Source organism: Rana temporaria, chromosome 5, assembly GCF_905171775.1.
Source record: "Rana temporaria chromosome 5, aRanTem1.1, whole genome shotgun sequence".
In the NCBI taxonomy this organism is placed as follows: domain Eukaryota; kingdom Metazoa; phylum Chordata; class Amphibia; order Anura; family Ranidae; genus Rana; species Rana temporaria.
Genome location: NC_053493.1, coordinates 380,394,424 through 380,418,999, shown reverse-complemented (window position 1 = coordinate 380,418,999; position 24,576 = coordinate 380,394,424). Strand labels below are relative to the sequence as shown.

General features: G+C 42.0%; 1 protein-coding gene across 1 annotated transcript in view; it reads left to right on the top strand.

The window, feature by feature from the left end:
- Window positions 1-1,194: 1,194 nt before the first annotated feature.
- The window catches only part of LOC120941320 (CUB and sushi domain-containing protein 3-like), a 62,569-nt gene continuing 39,187 nt past the window's right edge, over window positions 1,195-24,576 (top strand). The window contains exons 1-2 of the mRNA XM_040354646.1: window positions 1,195-1,291; window positions 1,619-1,813. Of these exons, the coding sequence (XP_040210580.1) occupies window positions 1,195-1,291; window positions 1,619-1,813 (292 nt within the window). The remainder of the gene's footprint in view (window positions 1,292-1,618; window positions 1,814-24,576) is intronic.

Here is a 24,576-nt window from a genome sequence, read left to right as displayed (position 1 = left end):
CATTAAATTGTTCTATGTAGTGTTGCCTATAGTACTAAAGCTAAGACTTCCATCTATTATTTTCTGACAGCAGGGTTCAGGACTTTTCAGTGCAATATAAGTTTGGACCACATTTTTCATAGATGCTTGAGGTTCCCTTTTTTGAGATTTCCCTGCATGCCACTCCATCAACTAAAATTATTATTATTATAGCTTACAGCATGGTTGAGGACGACACCAAGGCTCACGCTTTAATTTCCATGTTGTTGTCTAGTCAAGGACATTTTAATCTGATAAAATATATAAAGTCTTCCTGCATAGGGTCATATTGAAAAGATGTCTGCCTAGGAGCTTGAGAACTATATGAGGCTTGTATTTTGGTGTAGTATGTTTGCTTGGGATAAACAAAACTGGGAGATATGATGGGAGTTGAAAATTGGAACATTTTCTTAGTAAAATGCATTGGAGTCAGTACTGAAGGTGATCACCAGCCAGACATTTATAAAAGTAAACAGTCTGTATTGTGTACTCACAAAACAATCAACACCAAAAATTGTTTCCTTTAGCAAATCAGTCCAACATCAATGTTTTGGTGTTCCCACTTGTTTTACGGTACTGCAAGGCCACATAATCTTAGAAAACACTGCCTCAGTCATCAGACACACCACATGTTTAGAAATATTCTAAACTGCTTAAATTACCCCCACAAAACAGCCACACTCTCTAAATAAAGAAGCAATTAAAAATTTCATTTTGTTGAAATGTAACCATGGGTTAAATTAATTTTGTCGCAACAACTCTCCACTCACTCCTAATGGTAGGGAAATCATCCAAATTAGAAGAGTATAAAAAACAGTTTTTTTTGCTTGCATATGATTCGATTAAAGAAGCTAGCAGAGCTTCACCTTATTCTCTAAGCTAAGGGAACATTCCCTTGCAAAGTGAAGAAACTGAGTAATAACACTGTAGACATGATGGTCAGAGACCACAGACATCTATGTTTGGCTGAAAACTGTAGAAGTGGTGCAGAAGGCAATAGGGCATGTTCCATGAGGCTAGTAGGGATCACTGCTACCCCTTTACAAATCAATGCTCCTATTCCCACTATAGGATCCCAAAGCCACACATTAATATTGGGCCTCATATAGCCTTTGGGCTGCAGGTTGAGCAACAGAGATATAAAGAGATGGTAGAGATACTTTATTTGCTATGGCGATGTATGAAGATATTCCTGTGTCTGCCGACAGTTTTCCGATAAATCAAGACATTTTAAATGGCACAGCCAATGAAGATTTCAGTAAAGCTTTCAAGGGTAAAGAAAATGTGAAAGATTATATTTTTTAACTTTTCACAGCTATAGTAAAGGAAGCTAAGATGTGTTAAATGTGCACTTATTCTATAAGACAGATTTATAAAATGCCACAATAATTTCAGGAGTAAATTAAAATCAGTCAGGAATTAATTTCCTTTTCAGTCGTAAGTACTTCTCAACCTTTTGTGTCATCTCTCTCTTGACAATTTATGAATGCATTAATATGATATTATGATTAAACAAAGTTCATGAATTGTGTTTATGAAGCTAAACTTTGACTAGCCTATAATTATGATTTTGACCTCATAACTTCATCTCCTTTCACAGAATTACGGAGCAGCTCCTGTGGGAACCCTGGAGTACCACCGAAGGGTGTTCTGTCTGGAATAAAGTTTGATATTGGCGACAAAATCCAATATAGTTGTGTAACAGGATACATTTTGGATGGTCATCCACTGCTTACGTGTATAGCAAATTCAGCAAACACAGCATCTTGGGATTTCCCTGTTCCTATATGCAGAGGTAGGTTCAAATGACCGGATGGGCAAAATAAATGTTTTAAAATACTGTATATGCTACTCCTTCATAAATAGAAAAGCTGGTTAATTTAAAGGGATAATATTTATATTTCTACGAATTGTATAATGTAAATAATGTAAATGAATGTTAATGTTCTAATGACATTTTTTTTAGCATGTATCTTATAAATATTCAGTTTATGTACATGGGGCCAGCCATAAATACTCATATACATAGTTGCCTCATTTTGCTCAGGAGTGTTACACAATGACTGTGCCTCACTGCTCTACTCTTTTGCCGCATACACACGGTCGGAATTTCCAACAACAAATGTTCGATGTGTGCTTGTTGTCGGAAAATCCGACCATGTGTATGCTCCATCGGACATTTGCAGTCAAATTTCCGACAACAAATGTTTGAGAGCTGGTTCTCAATTTTTCCGACAACAAAAGTTCTTGTCGGAAATTTTGATTGTCTGTAGCCAATTCCGACGCACATAAATTCTATGCATGCTCGGAATCAATTTGACACATTCTCAGAATCATTGAACTTAATTTTTCTCGGCTCGTCGCAGTGTTGTATGTCACCACTATCTTGACATTCGGAATTTCAGACACAAGTTTGAGCCAACATTACAACATTCTGACAATTCCAACAAAAGTGAGTACACCCCTAAGTGAAAATGTCCAAATTGGGCCCAAAGTGTCAATATATTGTGTGGCCACCATTATTTTCCAGCACTGCCTTAACCCTTTTGGACATGGAGTTCATCAGAGCTTCACAGGTTGCCACTGGATTCCTCTTCCACTTCTCCATGACGACATCATGGAGCTGGTGGAAGTTAGAAGCCTTGCGTGCTTCTACCTTCTGTTTGAGAATGCCCCATAGATGCTCAGTAGGGTTTAGGTCTGGAAACATGCTTGGCCAGTCCATCACCTTTACCCTCAGCTTCATTAGCAAGGCAGTGGTCGTCTTGGAGGTGTGTTTGGGGTCATTATCATGTTTAAAAAATACTGCCCTGCGGCCCAGTCTCCGAAGGAAGGTGATCATGCTCTGCTTCAGTATGTCACAGTACATGGCATTCATGGTTCCCTCAATGAACTGTAGGTCCCCAGTGCCGGCAGTACTCATACAGCCCCATACCATGAAACTCCCACCACCATGCTGTACTCCTCACCTGGTTGCCGCCACACACACTTGACACCAATAAGTTTATCTTGGTCTCATCAGACCACAGGATATAGTTCCAGTAATCCATGTCCTTAGTCTGCCTGTCTTCAGAAAACTGGCTGACCCCCCTACCCCTTCAACCTCTGCAGCAATGCTGGCAGCACTCATATGTTTATTTCCAAAAGACAACCTCTGGATATGACGCTGAGCATGTGCACTCAACTTCTTTGGTCGACAATGGCAAAGCCTATTTTGAGTGGAACCTGTCCTGTTAAACTGCTGTATGGTCTTAGCCACCGCGCTGCAGCTCAGTTTCAGGGTCTTGGCAATCTTCTTATAGTTTTATGTAGAGCGACAATTATTTTTTTCAGATTCTCAGCGGGTTCTTTGCCATGAGGTGCAATGTTAAACTTCCAGTGACCAGTATGAGAGAGTAAGAGCGATAACACCAAATTTAACACACCTGCTCCCCATTCACACCTGAGACCTTGTAACATTGAGTCACATGACACCGGGGAGAGAAAATTACGAATTGGGCCCAATTTGGACATTTTCATCTAGGGGTGTACTCACTTTTGTTGCCAGCAGTTTAGATATAATGGCTGTGTGTTGAGTTATTTTGACGGGACAGAAAATTTACACTGTTATACAAGCTGTACACTCACTACTTTACATTGTAACAAAGTGTAATTTCTTCAGTGTTGTCACATGAAAAGATATAATAAAATATTTACAAAAATGTGAGGCATGTGAGAAACTTTTATGAGATACTGTAAGTACCTTTTAGGAGCTGTCTTCCCTGTGGTCATGGGATGTAACTGAGCTGCCTTAATTTTCTTCCTGTGGCACAGTCCTCAATGATGAACAAATGTGTGATAATGTGGGTACTTTCAGATATTTTCCCTCAAATGTGGAGGAAGAATAAAAACATGTAGGACTTTAATTGTCTCCAGGGAAAAAAAATGTTTTTAGCCCTATGGTTTGAAATAAAGCATTATCATTATAAAATTTCTTATGATATCACAATCTACAGAATTAGTATAATAAAAGTAAATGTAACAATGACTCAGTGCTTAGTCATTCATACTATAATGAGATCAGTATCATAGAAGACAATGATTAAGTTTCATATTTTTCCCTTTTTGCATCGGTTGCATACATTTTCTATATGTGTTGGATGTGTGTGTATAAAGGCTTGGCACTGCAGTTTGATCTCACTTAGTGCTACCTATTTCTTATTTTCTATTCACTTGTGGGTTCTTTATAAGCTACAAGCAATAGCAGTTCTTTTTATATAATTAGTAATAAGACAATTCCCTATGGTTTGCAGTACAGTGAAAAGAAAGATAACTTAAGACCGAGGGCATGGAGCTACAAAACAACATTTTCTCTATGGCAACTGTGGCATCCCACTTGTACTCAATATTAAAATAAAAATAAAAAACTTTTTAAGATTTATTAGAGACTCATTGTTGAGAATAAAATGAAATAGATACATATGTTTAGAGATGGTAAAAACATTATCATCAACAGAGAAATCCACTGTGGATACAATTTGCAAAAACAGTAAGGCCTCGTACACACGACTGAGGAACTCGTCGGGCGAAACACATCGTTTTCCACGTCGAGTTCCTTGTTAGTCTTGTCGAGGAACTCGACAAGCTTGCTTTGCATACACACTTTACAGACCAAATCTCCTCGTTCTCAAACGCGGTGAAGTACAACACATACAACTGCAGGGGAAGTTCGATTCCACTTGCACAACTCTTGGGGCTGCTTTTGCTAATCTCATGAGTTTGCAAGTTATGTAAGAGTTTGGTAAGAGACGATTTGCACTTTACAGTCAGTTACAGCTTGAAAAATGTGTTATCTCCATTACAAATGCAACTTTTACTCCCGTCACATACTTTATTCTGAGCAAGCGCGGGTTCCTTAGCATACACACGCTCGAGTTTCTCATCGAAAACCAGCACAAGCAAATCGAGACTCTCGTCGAGGAAAAAGAGAACTTGCTCTCTTTTTTGCTCGTCGAGTTCCTCGACAGTTTCCTCGATGAAAAATGTACACACGACCAGTTTCCTCTGCAAAAAAGCTCTCCTACCAAGTTTCTTGATGGATTCTGCCGAGGAAACCGGTCCTGTGTACGAGGCCTGACATGGTAGGTTGAGGCAGTTTGCTTGTCCATTAAAAATGGGCTCAGATCAGGGGAGTGCAAGTTTGCACTTGGAGCCTTGGTTACCCATTAGATTGTGTGAAGATTTGTTGTTGGAAATTAGGGGACATCTTCCCGACATCACCAGAACACCAGCACGAGTTCCCCTTAGGAGATCTCCCCTCAATTCCTGTTGATTTCCCAAACAGGAAGTGAAGGGAAATCTCTCCAGCAGGACACATGCAGTAAAAAAAAAAAAGAAAACCCTACCAAAACTAAAAAAAAGTTTTATTATTTTACTTTTTTGCATTTTGAGCACATGCATAGAAGAGTCTTCTCTGATTCTTATGGAAATGCCTCCTAATATTTGTAGCATGATGTACAATGACCAGGAACAAACATGCAGATCGAAAAAAAAGGCAGAGAAAAATCAGAACTATTGAGTGAGTGAGTGAGAAACTTGTATAGCGCAACACATGCAAACTGAATCGCCTCTGGGCGCTGTTTCCATTCCATCGGTATGGAAGCCCCCTTGACCTTAGAAGAGATGGGTTTTAATCCATGCAATCTTGTTCCCAGCCAATTACTTAGAAGATACGGTACTTGTGGGGGGCGTGGCCGGGATGTAGAGAGGAACGGACGTGCTTAGCTTGTGCTCCTGCCATCCGCGCACAGTATCCGTCCCCATCCTCGATACTAAAAGAGCCATCCTGCTCAGCAAAATTCTCCCTCCTGTCTGGGGGGCTCCCCCGGTCCTCCCGATGCCCGGCAAGCGCAACTCGGCTAAGAAGGTGACGAGTTATTCGTCCCGTTTTCCGCCGCTGACCACACGCGCGGCGGCCATCTTGGAGCCTTCCTCATCTTCTCCGGCCTCGGTAGCGGTGCAGACAGAGTCCTGGATGGCGGATCTTGAGGCCCTGGACCTGGAGGAGTCACAGATGGAGGTGAGGAGTCCCCCGGGGCAGCTGGAAGGCCGATCCACCGCCGCGATCCTGGCGGCCATTGCAGACAGCAAATCCTCTGTAGAGGGTAAGATAGACACGCTGGCTATAGAGTGTGGGCTCATAAGGCAGGACATGGATAAGTTCAGGGGCCGCCTGTCTGAGGCAGAGCAACGCTTGTCAGTGATGGAGGACACAGTGGCTTCCACCTCTCATTCTGTTGGGGAACTACAACAACAGGTCAGAGTCCTGATGGCCCGTTCTGAAGATGCCGAGAACCGCCTGCGCCGCAATAATGTGCGGGTGGTTGGGCTCCCTGAGGGCGCAGAGGGCGCCAACCCGGTGGAGTTTGCAGAATCCTTCTTTAAAGATCTTCTGGGCCTGCGGAACCTGTCACCTGTATATGTGGTGGAACGCGCCCACAGGGTACCTGCCGGTAGGAGGCCTGCGGGCGCATGGCCGCGTGCCTTCCTTGTCCGCCTGCTTAACTTCAGGGACCGGGACACGATCCTGGCCGAGGCCCGTAAACACCCTGAACTGAAACATGAAAATGCTGTGATTCACCTGTATCCTGACTTCTCACAAGAGCTGCAGAAGAAGCGGCGCTCCTTCACAGACGTCCGTCGACGCTTGAGAGAGAAGGGCCTGGTATACAGCATGCTCTATCCTAGCCGTCTGAAGGTGATTCACAGGGGCTCAGCAAAATTTTTTGATTCTCCGATGGAAGCGGTGGATTGGCTGGATTCACTGGCCTGAGGAGGTGTTGAGGTGGCGATGTGATTGACCTGGGAGGAGAAGTCACTTACCTGTCTACGATGTCCTTGCTGGGAGCAGTGGTTCCATGCTGCAGTGTTTGAATGATATGCTCCGGTTACACTTTGTTGTGGAACTCCATGGCTGAAAGCTGGTTGGAATGTTACGAGCGGTCAATCATCTGTTCCGGACAGGAGCAGCAGGTACGGTTAAGCACGGATTGAAAATCCTGCGTGATTCCCTGAAACCCCCCACAACTTTTTTTTTTCTTTTTTGAAGTGGATGGACTTTTGAGACGTTCCACGGCTGTTCTATACGTTTTGGGTACAAAGTTTCTCCGGCGGTGAAACCGTTTTTTAGTTTGGTTCGCCTGGAGCAAACAGGGCGTTGGGGCTTGTGTGATGTTTTCTTCACTGTACTTTTGCCAGATGTTTTTAATTTTTCTTACTGGCATGTTTTGTTTCCCCCCCCCCTCTTTTTTTTACCTCTCCCCCCCCCTTCCTTTTTTTACCCTTGGGACATTGACTTTTTGCCTTCACCTTTCCTCTGCTTTGGGGCCTCGCCCCATGTGCGTGTTACAGTGTGTGATACCCTTCATGACATGTATATTGAACCATTGAAATATGTTACCCTGTGGCTCTCTGTGTCCAGACTCCCCCCCCCTGACTGGCTTGATTCGTGTGCCCCTCCTGTCCTTCAAATATTTTTCTTTTCCAGACCCAATGAATGATATTAAAATAGTATCGTGGAATGTCCGCGGTTTAAACTCTAAATTCAAACGCTCTTTAGTCTTACAGTACCTCAAATCCCTGAACCCCCATATTGTCCTCCTGCAGGAAACCCACCTGGTGGGTAGTAAAACCCTTTCCCTGAACAGGAGCTGGATACAGAGGGCAGTGCACTCCACTTACTCCTCATACGCCAGAGGTGTGGTCATCTTGCTGCATAAGAAATTGCAATGTAATATAGAACATGTGGTGACGGACCCTCAAGGGAGATATGCTATTGTAGTCCTCACCGTAGACTCTCAGCTGTTGGCTATAGCAAATGTTTACATCCCTCCCCCCTTTCACAAGGAGGTGTTGTACCTGATTTTAGAGAAGATTGCCACCTTTGGTCCACTAAAATTGCTAGTGGCTGGGGATTTTAATAATGTGATCGATTATGAGCTGGACACTTCTAACCCGAACCGGGTGCGGAATCTGGATCTCGGGCACTGGGCAGATGTGGCGGCTTTGGAGGAGGTGTGGCGGTGGAAACATCCTGCTGAGAGAGGTTACTCCTATCTTTCCCACGTCAGCTCATCCTCCTCCCGTATTGATCTGGCCATTTGCAAATCTGGCCCTCCTGCCGCTGGTGACCGATGTTGGTTACCTGGCCGGGGGTCTCTCGGATCACACCCCCTTGCAGGTGACGCTGTGCCGCCCTGGGGGGGGTAGTCGGAGGATCTGGAGACTACACCCGGGGTGGGTTGATGAACCATCGGTTGAGCCGCTGGTTGCCGGCCATATTGCTGAGTACTGGGAGGTTAATGACGGCTCTACGGGTAGGCACATGGTATGGGATGCATTTAAAGCGTCCACCCGGGGTGTGTACATTGCTGCTATCAAGGCTGCTAGGACTGAGAAGAATTCAGAGTCGGAGGCGCTCCAGGTCCATGAGGTTCGGTGTGCAAAGGCTCATGCTGAGGCGCCCTCTGCCTCCACACTCGCGGAGTTGCAGATGGCCAGAAGGGCCTTCTTGGTTCATCAGCAATCTCTTACGCAATGCATTTTTAAATGTAAGGCGGAAGACTTATTTGAGAAGGGGGACAAGAACGGAAAATTGCTGGCATACTTGGCGGCAGATGCTAGGCCTCATGTGGCAATTCCATGCATACACACGGCAGGAGGAGCCTTGGTGGGGGACAGGGAGGGGATAATGCAGGCTTTTGTGTCCTACTACTCTGACCTCTATGCGGCTATCCCACAGTATGACAATCAGGTTCTGACGGACCTGCTGGACTCCTTTCCGATCCCGGTGTTGCCTGGGGAGGCGGTGGAGCTCCTGGAGGCCCCTTTTTCTCCTAAGGAGCTGGCTGTGGCTATTGCTTCCTTCCCAAATGGAAAGGCACCGGGCCCTGATGGGATTCCGGCAGAGTGGTACAAGACTTACTCTGATGTGGTCTCGCACAGGTTGCTGACCCTTTACAGGGAATGTTTGGAGGTGGGAAGTTTGCCCCCCTCGTGGTACGAGGCCCAGGTGGTTGTGCTTCCCAAACCAGGGAAGGACCCCCTCCATTGTTCCTCATATAGGCCAATTGCTCTACTAAATATGGACCTAAAAATTTTGACCAAGATGTTAGCTAATAGGTTGATGCCCTGCTTAGAACACTTAATTTCACCTGACCAGACAGGGTTCATGCCCAAGAAGGCTACAGATATTAACTTACGCAGAGTGTACGCCCACACACAGATTGACGGGGACATATCTCACGGGGGGGCCCTGGTGTTTTTCGATCTTGAGAAGGCGTTTGACTCCATTGATTGGGGCTACATGACCCAGGTACTGGAGCGTATGGGCTTCGGCCCTGTGTTCCTTAAATGGATATCACTGCTATATAGTAGTCCGGTGGCGGCAATTCGTTAAAATGGTGAGGTGTCGTGCACCTTCCCGGTATTCAGAGGCACCAGACAGGGGTGTCCCTTGTCGCCGGGCTTATTTGCCCTGGTGATGGAACCCCTGGCAATTGCACTACGATCCTCTCCTCAAATTGAGGGAATCAAGGTGGGCACCTTGACTGAGTCACTAGCGCTTTACGCAGATGACCTGGTTTTGTTTCTGGGGCATACCGGTCCTTCCCTACATGCCGCACTCTCATTGATGAGCAGGTTCTCTGTGGTCTCGGGCCTCAAGGTCAACTGGACCAAGTCAAAAATCCTCCCACTCCGGTCCCATGGGTCGCCTAGACAAGCTGATCCTTCTAATCCCCTACAGTGGGTAACTCAGATTAGGTACCTGGGGTTACAAATTACGAACTCTGTGTCAGACTTTGTTAACCTCAATGTGTCCCCATTGTTGAGCACTGTCTCCAGGAAGTTGAACTCCTGGAAGAATCTCCCCCTGTCCCTCATTGGTAGGGTCAATCTTATTAAAATGAAGATTCTTCCTCTCCTGCTTTATACCCTTAGGAACACTCCGGTGTGGATCCCAAAGTCCATTTTTAAGGCCATAGATGGTATGATCTCCTCCTTCTTGTGGCAGGGTAATCTCCCTCGTCTCAAGTTGGCCATCCTTAAACAACACTGGGGGGAGGGGGGTTTGGCGGTACCCGACTTTCATAGGTACTTCCTGGCAGGCCAGCTGACGGTTGCACACCGTTGGCTGACTTCTGCTCCGGACGATGCTGCGGTGTCGTTGGAGGCGGCTTGTGTGGGTTCCTATGAGGCGCTCTCCTACTTAGTTTATAGAGGCCCGAGGGCCCCTTACCCCTTGACGTACTCCATGAGGTCAGTGATCAGAGCATGGTCTGTGGCACAAGAATTGAGGCCTTCTGGTCGCCTCACCCTCTCCCCTAAAACGCCGCTATGGAGAAACCCTAATTTGTCACACTTTCTGGACTACCCGGACCCGGTGGTGTGGGCGGCCTATGGGATAAAGACCTTAAGTCACATTGTGGGGAACGGTATACTTCTGACGTTTGATGAACTAAAGGCGCGCTATGACCTTCCCAATACCCATTTCTTTAGGTTCCTGCAGTTGCGCCATGCATTCCTGGCTCAATTTGGTGGGGTCCCTTTGACTTTAGAGATCGGGGATTTGGAATCGCTGGCCCGTAGCGAATCACTTCCTAAGACGGTATCTAGCCTCTATCGGGAGCTCTTTCAGGACACTACCAGGCTGCTGTCGCCCTGCAGGAGTGCTTGGGTGGCTGTGGCCCCGGGACTGGACAGGGACGACTGGGACGATGTCTGGGGGGCGGCATTTCAGGTCCTGGTATCCACTAGGGACAGGCTTATACACTACAAGTTCCTGCATAGGATATACCTGACTCCGGCCAGACTGGCTAGAATGTTCGGAGGTCAGGGCTCTGCCTGCTGGCGGTGCTCCATGCCCTCTGCCGGTTTTATGCATGTCTTCTGGGATTGCCCCCAGGTCAGGGCATACTGGCGGGCGGTGGTAGATTGCATTAGGTCGGTCACCTCTATCTCGATCCCCATGACTGTGGAGGTGTGTTTGCTGCAACTAGTTGAACCCCTGGCCACGACCAGGGCTATAAGGACTCTTCTCATTCTGCTGCTTTTTTATGCCAAAAAAAGAATCATCCTTTCGTGGAAAAGCTCCTCAGCCCCAACGGTGACAGCCTGGAAGGTGTTAGTCAACAAAGCCATCCCATTTTATAAGGCAACTTACTTGAATAGAGGGGCTTTGACCAAGTTTGATAAGGTATGGGGGGGCTGGATGGCCTCTGTGGATACAGTGTCAGATTAAGCTGGATGGGTAGGAGGCATGCGGGGTCTGACGGCTGAGGGGGTCAGGGAAATTGTGGGTAGGGGCGCAGGATATGTCTCATGACGACTGTGCACTTTGAAGAGGGTACTTGTTACTATGCTACTATGGAGGGGTTCGGTCCTCCATGATGGAGTGCGAGCATCCGTCTCTTAGCTCGGTACTGGGGTCAAGGGTCGGCAAGAAGGCGTTATTTATACTGTGTAAGGGGGAACGGTCAAGCTTGGACTTCACTGCATTATAATCCATCTCATTACATTTGACCGGTGTTGAATATGTCTAATGCAAGCATTTGTCCCCCCCCCCTTTTTTTTTTTTTTTTTTTCCCTCTTCTCCCCCCCACTCCCCCCCCTTCCCCCTTTTCTCTTGGTTGGGTTTTGGTTTGTACACCGGTCTCTGTGTCATGACCGGTAACTGTTGGTCGCGTTTGTGGCCTGTTATTGTGTATGTGTCTTGAAAAATTCAATAAAAATAATTTTACAAAAAAGATACGGTACTTGTAATTAAATATGCCCTTGGGTGCAGCCATATTTTCTAAATACATGGGCCACATGATGAAGCAACAGTTTATTTTCCCCATCAAGGAGAAGGTACTCCTTTTAGAAAATAACAATTCCCTGATTCTGCAAAGTTTTGATTTTTAATGATAGGTCCAGTTTATTTAAAGTTTATGGCTTATCCTGCTCCCCATGTTATTATATTATTCATTCAGCAATCATGCTGCTTGTAATATCTGACATACAGGGGTTGCAAATCTTTATAGAAAACACAATACTCTGCATTTGGCATAGCAAGTGCATTCAAGAAAACTTTGTAATATCACAAAAGTAAGTACACAATGATTTTCCTTTAAGCATTCCTGGCAGTTGCCATTTTGCTCTTCATTAACTTGCAGAGAATGCTAACCTACATTAAAGGCTGAATGTCAGTGCATTGACAGGAATTTGACTGCAGATATTTTTAGAGCAAGAATGTCAAGTATTAAGGTGTTTTTCCCTATTTTTCTGATAAAATGTAAAAAAAAGCAATTCTGAAAATGCTCCTTGTCTTTAAATGCTACTGTCAGTAGACATATAAAATAAGTAGAATAGTTTTGACAGATTTGACATTTCAAGATTGTTACATAGCCAATTCCCTTTTTTGTGTTACATTTTATTCAGAGTCGTTGCTATTAAGCCAAAGTCATGTGGAGACAACAATTTCTGTTGTATCAGTTGAACACATGTATTTTTCAAATTGTTTGTTCTGTAGGGGATATTTTTTTATGGGGATAGTGTTATCTTTTTGAAGTGTATACAGACTTTGCATGTATGTCTTGCTGAGGTCTTGCGTTTTGACTGTTTGCATCCAGGGCCGATCATCCAAAGGTAATTGCTGCAAGGGTGATTATATGCAAGTGGCCACAAATAGCTGCAGGCATTGTTAGGCTCCCTTTGCTTTTAATGAGGCTTCCCACTCACAGCTACAATAGTTGCAAAGAACCCCACTGAGTCTCCCTCATGTAATAAAAAAATAAATCCCACAAGGTGCTCCATCTGCATTGGGTTTACATCCATGCGATGGCCGTGCTTGCCCACACAGGGATGCACAGGTGTTCCATGCATCCCTATACAGGCAGACCCATTCATGTCAGTTGGCCCAAACACAGCCATTATACATTTGGGGTCATTCATCCACACCTGCATGGCTGTCAAAGTAGGAGCAACTGCTGTGTCCATGCAGCTGCTGTGTCCCAATTGATTTGAATGTGACCTCTTGCACAAGGTGGCATAAGGTGGCATGAAACACCTGTGTATTCCCATGCAGGCAAACACACCCCGCGCATGGGCGTATGCTGTAGTATGCATGTGTGAATGAGATTCTACACATTTCTGTAAATGTTAGGTGGTTTGAGTTGCTGTCATTATCCAAAGTACTGCTTTGAGTATGCTGTTCTGGATTAAACCGACTCTGCCACTGTGTCCATTCAAGGTTTAAGGCATGAACCCAGTTTGAAGGGAAGTGCGGGGTATACAAATGTCACAGGGATGCATAAACTAAAAACTATATATACCTACAGCATGTATGGCTTGGGCTACTGTTGGCTGCCCATTAAGGGAAGCAATGCTGTGTGGGAGCTGCTTTACCAGAGCTATTTAGCTTGTTTAAAGTTTTCCTTCACATAACTTTACTTTGTGTTTGGAAGTTCCTGGCACCTATTTTAGTACAGTGTTTTTAGTACACTGTATAAAGAGTGCCACCCTATACACCTTGCCTTTTCCATAAAGGCCTCCTCTGCTTCAAAACAGTGCATGTAATATGGCACTCACTGACTGCAAATAGGTAGCATTGCAAGTATTTTGTGTTATGTCCCGTACACACAATCGGAATTTCCGATGGAAAAAGTCAGATGGACTTTTTCCATCGGATTTTCCAATCGTGTGTAGCCCCATCTGTGTTTTTTAATCGGAAATTCCGATGAATTCCATTGGAGTTTTAGATATAGAACATGTTCTATTTTTTTCCGATGGAATTCCGTCAGAATTCCGATGTGATTTGGCCGGGCAAAAGCCCAATCGTGTATACGCGGCATAACACTTATCTCTGCTCTAACTTTTTTTTTTCCAATATTAACAACCAATACAAGCATACCTTTTTGTAAGCCTAAATTAAGCTTTGTCTTCTAAGCAGAAGATGATTGAAAAGTAAAGAATTTGTGCATTTTTTGATAATTCAAATTAGGAGACCTACTTATCATTTTTATTCACTTATAAAAAAAATTACAGAGGGTAAGGTAGGAAAGAAAACATTTCCCAATGTTGTGGGAAAGAGGTCATCCTCCAAATATGTTTTTCGTTTTTACAAACTGTGCCCCCATGGACTATAGGGAATCCTTAGGAATGCCCAAACAGCAGGAAGACACACTATGATTTGATTTACTAAGTGCAAATAGGTTGTTCACTTTGTAAAGGAATTTTCACTTTGCAAGGGGAATTTTCCCATAACTTAGTGAATATGGTGAACTTTCATTTTGCAAAGCATACTCAGTCATGTTTGTTTCCACATTATTGGATAATGGAATTTCTCGGAGCTTCACGTCATTCACTAAACTCAGGAGTCAAATAATTTGCAAAGTGCAACTTCCTTTGAAAAGTGAACAGTCTATTTGTTCTTAGTAAAATAACCCTACAGTTTCTGTACTTAAGAGGATATAACCCAGGTACTAGGGGAGAAAAAAAATTACTTGCAGACAATCAAAAGGGACAAGAGCAGAAAAAGAGAAATCAAAAGAGACATGGAGTACAAAAAAAGTATAACCCATGTTCACTGTAGCACACTGCCCAAGTGAACGTTATTTCATTTTAGACACCAATAACACCCATTTGGTGTAAAGTAAAAGAACAGTAAGCTGTCACAGGTCACAAGCAACAAAATATTAAGCCAGTGAGAGGAAGGAGACAAGAAAAACCTGCTACAGGAAACCATAACCTACTTTAGAGAGATGATTTTTGCAAGCTAAAACATGGAGTTACTGTAGGTATAGCTGGTCCATCAGATCTGTGACTTGGCTTAAAGTTGCTTAAGCAGATCCCTGACTATGCAACTCTACAGAAAATCAACAATTTGACATTTAGGCTTCTGAAACATAGTGTTTCATTCTGGTGGAAGTTTTCTTTAGTATTTTGTTTGTTTTATATTTCTTCCTTCCTCTGTATTTTTTTTTTTTTTCAAAAATGACTCTGCTGTCAATCTTGTCTTTGAAGAAATGTTTCAAAGATTCAGTATTCTTCATAAAATGTACAAACTCTGAAAATCCAAGAAATGGCCCAAGGCATTTCTTATTTTTCCTTTATTTATTTTTTTATTTTATTTCCCAAACCAAAGAAATAGCAAATAAGCAAACCAAGAAAACCAATTTGTACAAAAAGCAATCAAATCATCCCCTAAGTAAATACTTATTTACTTAACCATATTAGTACATTTGAATGTACTTTGTATTGTAAAATGTATATATTAAATTATAGAAGATAAATTCCACTGCTCTTGAATGCTAATTGCACAATAAAATATTCATGTGTAATATCTCAATCTTCCAGATAAGCTCATCCATCTCTTTAGCATAATAGAGACCCATCTTTAAAAAAAAAAAAAAAACGCATGACAGCTGTGTATAGCATAAGACATTTGTTGTTTCAGTTTGGTTTGCATCTAGATATATTAGAAATGCAATGGTTTGGTGAAAGAAGAAAACAAACACATGAATCTTGACCGACACACAACTTAAGAAAATGATTACATAAAATAGGGAAGACTGCAGTTAGGAGTTGAAATGAAGTAAGGTTTTAGGTAATCTAACATCTGAAAACCTATATTAACCTCCCTGGCGGTAATCCTGAGTCAGGCTCGGGGTGAAATACCAGTATCATTAGCGGTATCCCTGAGCCAGACTCGGGATTGCATCGCAGTATCCAGGCGGAGTTTACTTACCTCGTCCCCTGGATCCTGCGATGTCTCCCCGCTGTGTGATCAAGCTGTCTACAAGCTTGATTCACACATCCCCTTTGTCCCTAGTGGTCTGCCCAGTGTCCTGCATGAACTTTTATATAATAAAGACTGTTATTTCTGCCTGGAAACTGTAGATTGTCCAAAAAGTGTCCCTGTATGTCAGAAGTGGTTTTAGACAGCTAGAAAACAGCGATAATAAATGAGAATCACTTGCAGAATTGAGCGATAGCGATTTGTGGGGAAATTCGTCATCAAACACTGAAAGTTATAATTTTTTATTATTATTATTATTTGTTATAATTATTTATAGTTATTTATTATATTATAATTTATGATTTCATGTTTCAAACTTTATCATACCCGGGATTTCTACTACACTCTTGTTTGGACAGATTCAAGTGAGTTATTCCTAAGAATTACAGGCCTACAATATAAAACGCCAAATTTCCATGCAAAACAATTGTACCGCTTTTAGCATCAAAAATCTGAAAGAATCATACCACCAGGGAGGTTAAAGCTTCAGTATGTTTTGTAGTGTTCCTGGGATTTGCAAGTCTAGAATTAATGGCATCTTGCCAACTTCCTAGTAGTTTCAAGGATTGATATGCCATTACCATACACCCCTGAAGTTAGAGTCACCATACACTCTACTGGTGACACTTGGGGATGTGGATTTACTAAAGTCAAATACACTGTGCACTTTGCAAAGTGCAGTTGCACTCTGCAAGAGCAGTTATTCCAGAGCTTAGTAAATGAGCAAAAGCTCCACTGACTTCCATCATTCAATCATGTGCAAGAAAAATGCATTACTTTTTCCTTATTAATGATTGGATATTCTTTGCAAAGTGAATCTTTACCTCATTTACTAAGCTCTAGAGCAACTGCATTTGAGGAGTGCAACTGCACTTTGAAATCTGCACAGTCGTTTTGCCTTTAGTAAATCAATATCATGGTGTGTTCATGCATGGCTGAATATTTGCAACGAAGACAACAGAATTGAACTGTTTTAGTCCAAAAGCAATGTCCCAAACTTGCAACTTCCAACCAAATGTGCTAACCTCTCCTTCCATTGCGCAGATGAGGGATACCAGTGCTCAGACTCATCCAATATACAATCCATCCCAAAAGTCGGCAACATCGCAAGATCTTAAAGTGGTTGTAAACCCATGTTGACAAAAAAAAAAAAACACCTGCAAGACAAAGTCATAATGAGCTATGCATAGCATACTAGCTTATTATGTAATACTTACCCGAGATTGAAGCCTTCGCTGTGGTGCCCGTACACAGCACCGCCCCCCAACAGGAGTTACTTCCGAGTATAGCGGATCCGGTGCTGTGATTGGCCAGAGCCACGATGACGTCACACCGCGGTAATGACACACACTCTGAAGCAATGGCACATACGTGCCATTGCTTCAGTGCGCATGTGCTCATGACATCAGCACATGCAAATACAGGGGATATGTCCAAAACCGTGTAGCTACAGGTAAGCCATATTATAGGCTTACCTGTAGCAAACAGTGGTCTGTAAGTGTTTACAACCACTTTAAATGTATAGAACTGTTTGACACATTCCATTAAAATCCAACAAAGCAAACATGTTGATGCATTTCAACCACACTAGCCTTAGTCATAGCTGTCTGTCCCTTCCTGGAGTGGCGAACACATTATCTGTTGACATACTGTAGCTGTCCTAGTAACCCGCTCAAGCAGAAATATTATCTCAATACAGAAAAATTGTAAAGTTTTTCAATCTAAACCTTTACTGAAACCAACCCAGGGAAGTATTTTTTCCTTAAGGCAGGGAATGATTGCTTTATACAGTACATGGTTTCAAACTTTGGCAATGTCAACATTATTTTTGGTGAAAACTTGAATTTTTTTGTTGCATAATTTTTGTATAAATGCAATTTTTCTATGTTTCCTGTCTTACCCCAGTGGTAACATAGTATTGATAGAACACACATCTCTTTTCTCTTAGTTAAAGAAATACATTTTTTCCAGGGTCAATTCAGTGAATGTTTAGACTGTAATAAAAGGTAGCTAAATATGTATACAGAAAGTGTTTCTGCTTGATAACTTTTTTATTTTCATTTTGGATGGCGTAAGGGTGATTTATAACCACTGTTAGTTTTGTTTGCCATCTGTGTCTCTTTGGGAGATTTCCCTTCACTTTCTGTACCATACCCAATGCAGGAAGTAAAAATAAATCCCTCCATAGTGAGGCAATCCCAGTGTGTCACCAGAGTCATCAAAACTAGTGTACTCATTGGAAGATTTCCCCTCTGTTAGTGTTCTGATGTCAACCCAAAATTTGGGATTTTCTTTTACTTCAACTTTCAACGATAATGGTAAACAGGACTAATATAGAGGGGCAATCTTCCTAATGGGGGCACAGACTGTAGTAAAAACTGACAGGTGTTATAATTCTTCTCCACACTATCCAAAATGAAAAAAAAAAAGAAAAAAGGTTATTCATTTTGGACAAGTAAAGGAGATTTTTTTGCCATCTGTGTTCCATTGGTGAGTTTTCCTTCACTTTGTGTCCCAAAGCCACACGACAAAGTGAGAATAAATCCCTTCAACGTGAGGGTAATACCATGCTGCCACCAGGGTCACCAGAACTAGTGTCCCCGTTGGACGATTTCCACTCTTTTTTCTTTTTATGGAGACAACTCAACATTTGGGATTTTATTTCTCACTGTCCATCTGCTTTAGCTATATATATATATATATATATATATATATATATATATATATATATATATACAGTATATATCTTTTTATGGACCTTCCTTTGCACAGTCATGTTGAGAAGAGTCAACCCCAAACTATTCCCACAAAGTTGGGAGCATGATATTGTCTATAATGTCCTGGTATGCTGATTTCTTAGGAGTTCCCTTCGCTGGAACCAAGGGGCCAATCCCAACCCCTGAAATACAACCCCACACCATAACCCCCCCCTCTACCAAATTATTTGGATCAGTGCAAAAGTAAGGTCCATATAGTCAAGAATGAGTGAGCTTGGGGTGGAGGAACTAATCTACACAGAGTCCTGACCTCAACCCAATAGAACACATTTGGGATGAATTAGAGCACAGACTGTGAGCCAAGCCTTCTGTCCAACATCAGCGCCTGACACAAATACGCTTTAGGAAGAATGGTCAAACATTCCCATTGACACACTCCTAAACCTTGTGGACAGACTTCCCAGAAGACTTGAAGCTGTTATAGCTGCAAAGAGCGGGCCAACTCAACAATGAACTCTATGGACTAAGACCAGGATAGCAATAAAGATCATATAAAGGCACATATATATATATATATATATATATATATATATATATATATATATATATATATATATATATATATATATATATAGATATCTATCTATATATATATATATATATATATATATATATATATATATATATATATATATATATATATATACTGTTTTCCCAAGGGTCTAATGGCCAGTCTGATGACAGAGTATTCCTGATTTCTTAAAGAAGAGAGTGCAATAAACCTAGAACTTAATGGTGCTTATGTGATGATTTGCGAGTGCCACTTATCATAGTAGTATTCTAAAATTAGGTCTGTGCGAAAACATAAACCCAGGGGGAAGGTTCAAGACAGCCAGGGTTGGAGGAAGTTGGTTGAATGATGCTGGTGATCATTCAACCTGGAAGGCTAAGGATATATAGTGGTGGAAAGAAATTACTGTGGGGAAGGGGGCAGCGCCAGAATAAAGGCAAGCACTGCATGAAAAGTTGTATTTTTTATTTATTTTTTAATTACCTGCATATCCATTCTGCTTGAGATTAACAGTGTCACAACCACTTTGTTAAAATCTCTGCACATTACAGAAACTTATGCAACAGTTTCATGGTACAGCTAACCAGGGCCACATATCTTTCAAATATCATTTTTTTAATGTCTTTGTACAATGAATATTTATTTGGATTTTCAAGCTTTTTGCTTAGCTTGTACTGTTAGGCTTGTGACAATCGTGTTAAGCTGAACAATTTGTAGCAAACTTTCCATAAATATTATAAAACCTTGACAGCTTTGCTTGAATTTCTTCTTCCGCTCAGGTTCTTCAAAGTCCTTATTAATTCACAAGGTTTTTTTTTTTTTTTAACTTGCATTTGTAATGCACATGTCCTTGAATACTTTTCATCATATTATTCTATATTATTCCATTGCAAAAGTAATGACATTCCTAAGCCGATTTATGGTTCTGTGCATCCAAGTGATTGCTACAACCCCTGATATTGTGCGTATTTCCGTAGTGACAAGGTGAGGTATTGAATTTATTCTTCATGCTTTCGTCCTTTACAACATAGACTTCAACATAAACCATTTAATCATAGCTTGATTCTATCACAATGTAGTTCAAACTCTTCAATAATAACCACATGAAAGTATACTATAGTTATTTATTTTTTTCTTCTGAGTTTGATAGATTGTTCTACAATGCTTTCCATGACTATTCCAAATATGAGACCAATTATGTGACTTCATGACCAATAATTCAAATAATGCCGTAAGGAAGGAGGGAGTACTATTGATGACTTTTCCAGAGACGTATTACCTATAATTAAAGTACATTGTTGCCACAATTTATTTTGCTTGATCATCAACATTATGTTTAGCCTTTTCCCACCCTATTTCCCACCCTCACACATGTTGCCCATTACCAGGGTCATGTTAATAAATGTCCTCCCCTTTGAGAGCCACCAACCAACACTTGGGGTTCTTAATCTCCACTCTGATCACCACTTATGATAAAGGTGACCAAACAGAATGGCTCCTGATCATATGATCATTATGTCAGCTATGAACTAGCGATCATATGCAGTCTGGAGATTTCACTTACAAAAAAAAAAGGTTTAATACCATTATTGTCAAATAAAATGCTGACATCAATATAAATTAAACGTTTTAAAATGTTTCCAAAATACTTGTTTGCACATTTTTCAGTCTTTGATAAAAAAATTACTGCATTTTACTAAAACAGAGTGCAAAAAAGGTATTTAGGTATTAAAATTATATATATAGAGATATTGTCAAGGCAATTGATGCATGCCATGCTGCTGAATTTATCCTGGGAATCAATAAACTTTGGGATTAAAACGGTTAATGGCCTGTGGGTTCCCTTAGTCTGCCTGTAAAGTGTGACATATGTAGCATGTATAGAACATGCTGCAGCAAAAATGAAGTTTCTAAAGAAAAAAAATTCTTAAAATTACATTTAAATTTCCGGCAACACAATACCATTTCCGGCAATAAAAAAAGAAAAACAGTGTGGGGTCCTCTGAAATTTCAAGTTCCTAATACTGATTTATTAATCCATAAAGTACTGAAAACCATTTCTCTGTATAGCAAAACTCCCAAGGAACACCTCACAACCTACATCAGTAAGAACCCCTAAGTACTCGGGATTGTCTTCAAAGCTGTCCCCCTTAAATCAACCATAACTCTAATATTGTGAAATATACCTGCCATTTCCAGTGTCCTGTACAATATATACTGGTATATGTATATGAATATGGTCCCACTCAGATGAAATTCAGAATTCCTAAATTGGTTCCTAGCAGTTTGCATTTGAACATGTGTGCAGATGTCCGTGGTGTGAGGAATGTAATATATAGCACAGCCTGTGCAGAGTGTAAAGATTATGGTGGTCCAGAGAATGGGGTATATAGCACAACATACAGAATGGAAAAGCCCTAACTGTGTGACATAAAAAATGTACAGAGCATATTGGTAAATGTATGTAACATATAAAACTGCATACATTGCACAGTGGTGTGCAGTATGTAACTAACAGCCTAACATGCAGAGTTGTCTAGCTTATACAATATGCAACATGATATATATAATACAGTGTAATTTGAAATACATAACATACAGCATGTTGTGCATAGTGCAGTGGTCATGAGTACGTATGTATACAGAATGGTTTACAGAGTGCTGCAGTCCAGAGTATGGACTATGGTATACCAAGTGCAATGCTACAAACAATATAATATACAGCTTGGTCAGTTTAGTGCCTCTTCATAATGGTGGTCATAAGAAAAGTGCCCCTTATGCCCCCTACACACGATCGGAAATTCCGACCAGCAAAAGTCTGATGTGAGCTTTTGGTCGGAAATTCCGACTGCATGTATGCTCCATTGGACTTTTGCTGTCAGAATTTCCACCAGCAAAAAATTGAGAGCAGGTTCTCTATTATTCCGATGGAAAATCCGCTTGTCTGTATGCAATTTCAACGCGCAAAAAAACATGCATGCTCAGAATCAAGCAGAAGAGCCAAACTGCCTATTGAACTTCATTGATCTCGGCTCGTCGTACGTGTTGTATGTCACCGCGTTCTTGACAGGCGGAATTTGGTGTGACCGTGTGTATGCAAGCCAAGCTTGAGCGGAATTCCGTCTGAAAAAACATCCAAGGTTTTTCCGAAGGGAAATCCAATCGCGTGTAGGCAGCATAACATTCGTATTTTGTGGAGAAGTGTTCTCTTACAATATTGATTGCTGAAGAAGTTCCCTCTTACTTTGCTGGTCAGTGTGGTAATTTATGTCCCCTAAAAAGAGTACTGGTGTCAATAACTAGAGTTGGAACCATCCTCTGGTCCACACTCTTCCTAAGATATAGTGTGCTTGAAAATACCTTTTCCCCTTTTCAACAAGAGCTTTCCTTTAATTAAAATATATTTAGCTGTAGTGCAGTGACATATAAAGCTTTTGTCTAGCATCAGCATATTCTCCGGTTCCACCTACCTACTTGTAATTCATTGTGGGATACTATTAAAGACCATCAGTCAGATGCATCAGTCACACCTTCTAGTCAAATGTCTTTCATGTCAGTGAGGGCACCATGAATTATCACATTAGTTGATGAATCACCCACAACAACATAATGACTGATTACTTCCCTTGTTGACAAATGAACATCAACAGGTCATTTGTCTCTGTAATGTTTTAGCAGTTACGTTTATGAGTTCTAAAGGAGAATGGGGCCATTACAAGGCTCTCAATACCTTAAATATGTACTGCAGACAGATATACGTAGCAGATCACGATAACTTTTCTAAGCTAAACAAGAGAAATGTAGCCAAAGCACAACATTCCCTAATTAATATTTAAATTAAAAGCTATTTTTCTGTGTCTGTTTTTTTTCAATAAAATGTTAGGCCTGCAGCAGGAAATAAACCCACTATGAGTCATGATATTGATCCCGTGTTTTATAATACCAAATAGCCATTACTACAGCACAGCTTGATTCCACAGCGATTCCCTTCAGCAATATAGCATTCAACAAAATATTGTAATTAGTAACCTGTTCTGCTAAGAAGACCTTTCACTGCAGGTATTGCAGCAGTTTGCATTCAAATGAAAAGACATCTCAGTTGCAAATATTCGGAAATTGTATTCATTTACTAGCCACTTCCACTATCCTGAATTCAGTTCTCTGCCAAATTTGGGGCAGATCCACGTACCTCTCCGCCGGGCGCAGCGTATCTAAGATACACTACGCTGGCGTAACTTTTTTTTTTTCGAATCCTCAAAGAATTTGCGCCGTAAGTTACGGCGGCGTGGTGTATCTTTGGCGGCGTAAGGGCGCGGAATTCAAATGGCTGTGATGGGGGCGTGTTTTATGTAAATACGTCATGACCCGACGCAAACAATGTTTTTTTTGAATGGCGCATGCACCGTCCATGGGGGTATCCCAGTGTGCATGCTCGAAATTAAACCGGAACAAGCCAATGCTTCCGACGGTGACGTCATTCTACGCAAATCCCTATTCGCGAACGACTTACGCAAACAACGTAAAAAATAAAAATTTCAACTCGGGAACGACGGCCATACTTAAGATTGAGTACGCCACCATATAGCAGCTTTAACTATACGCCGGAAAAAGCCGAATGCAAACAACGTAAAAAAATGCGCCGGCCGGACGTACGTTTGTGGATCGCCGTAACTAGCTAATTTTCATACTCGACGCAAAATTCAACGGAAACGCCACCTAGCGGCCGGCGGAAAACATGCAGATGCCGTCATATCTTGTTTTGTACCCCAGTGCACTAAGGAAATGCAGTTCCAATTCACATGCAGTGCACCACAATGCACATGAATCAGAAAAAGAGGGAATATTTGGGACTTTAAATTAGATGCAAGAGAAGGTTTGCGCCTCCATCCCTAGTTGCTATGCAAAAAAGAAGGGGGGAGGGTGGGACTTTGAATGAGGTGCGTGAGGTGGAGCCAAACAATCCATGTTTATATGTAAATGATTGTATTTACCGTATACATACTCGAGTATAAGCCGACTCGAGTATAAGCCGAGGACCTAATTTTACCACAAAAAAAACTGGGAAAACATATTGACTCGAGTATACAGTAAGCCGACCTCACTGTGCACATTGCAGCCTGATCTCACTGTATCCATTGCAGCCTGACCCCACCATGCCCATTGCAGCCTGACCTCACTGTATCCATTGCAGCCTGACCTCACCGTGCCCACTGCAGCCTGACCTCACCGTACCCATTGCAGCCTGACCTCACCGTACTCATTGCAGCCTGACTTCACCGTGCCCATTGCAGCCTGGCCTCACCGTGCCCATTGCAGCCTGACCTCACTGTGCCCATTGCAGCCTGACCTCACCATACTCATTGCTGCCTGACCTCACCGTGTGCCCATTGCAGCCTGACCTCACCGTACTCATTGCAGCCTGACCTCACCGTGCCCATTGCAGCCTGACCTCACCG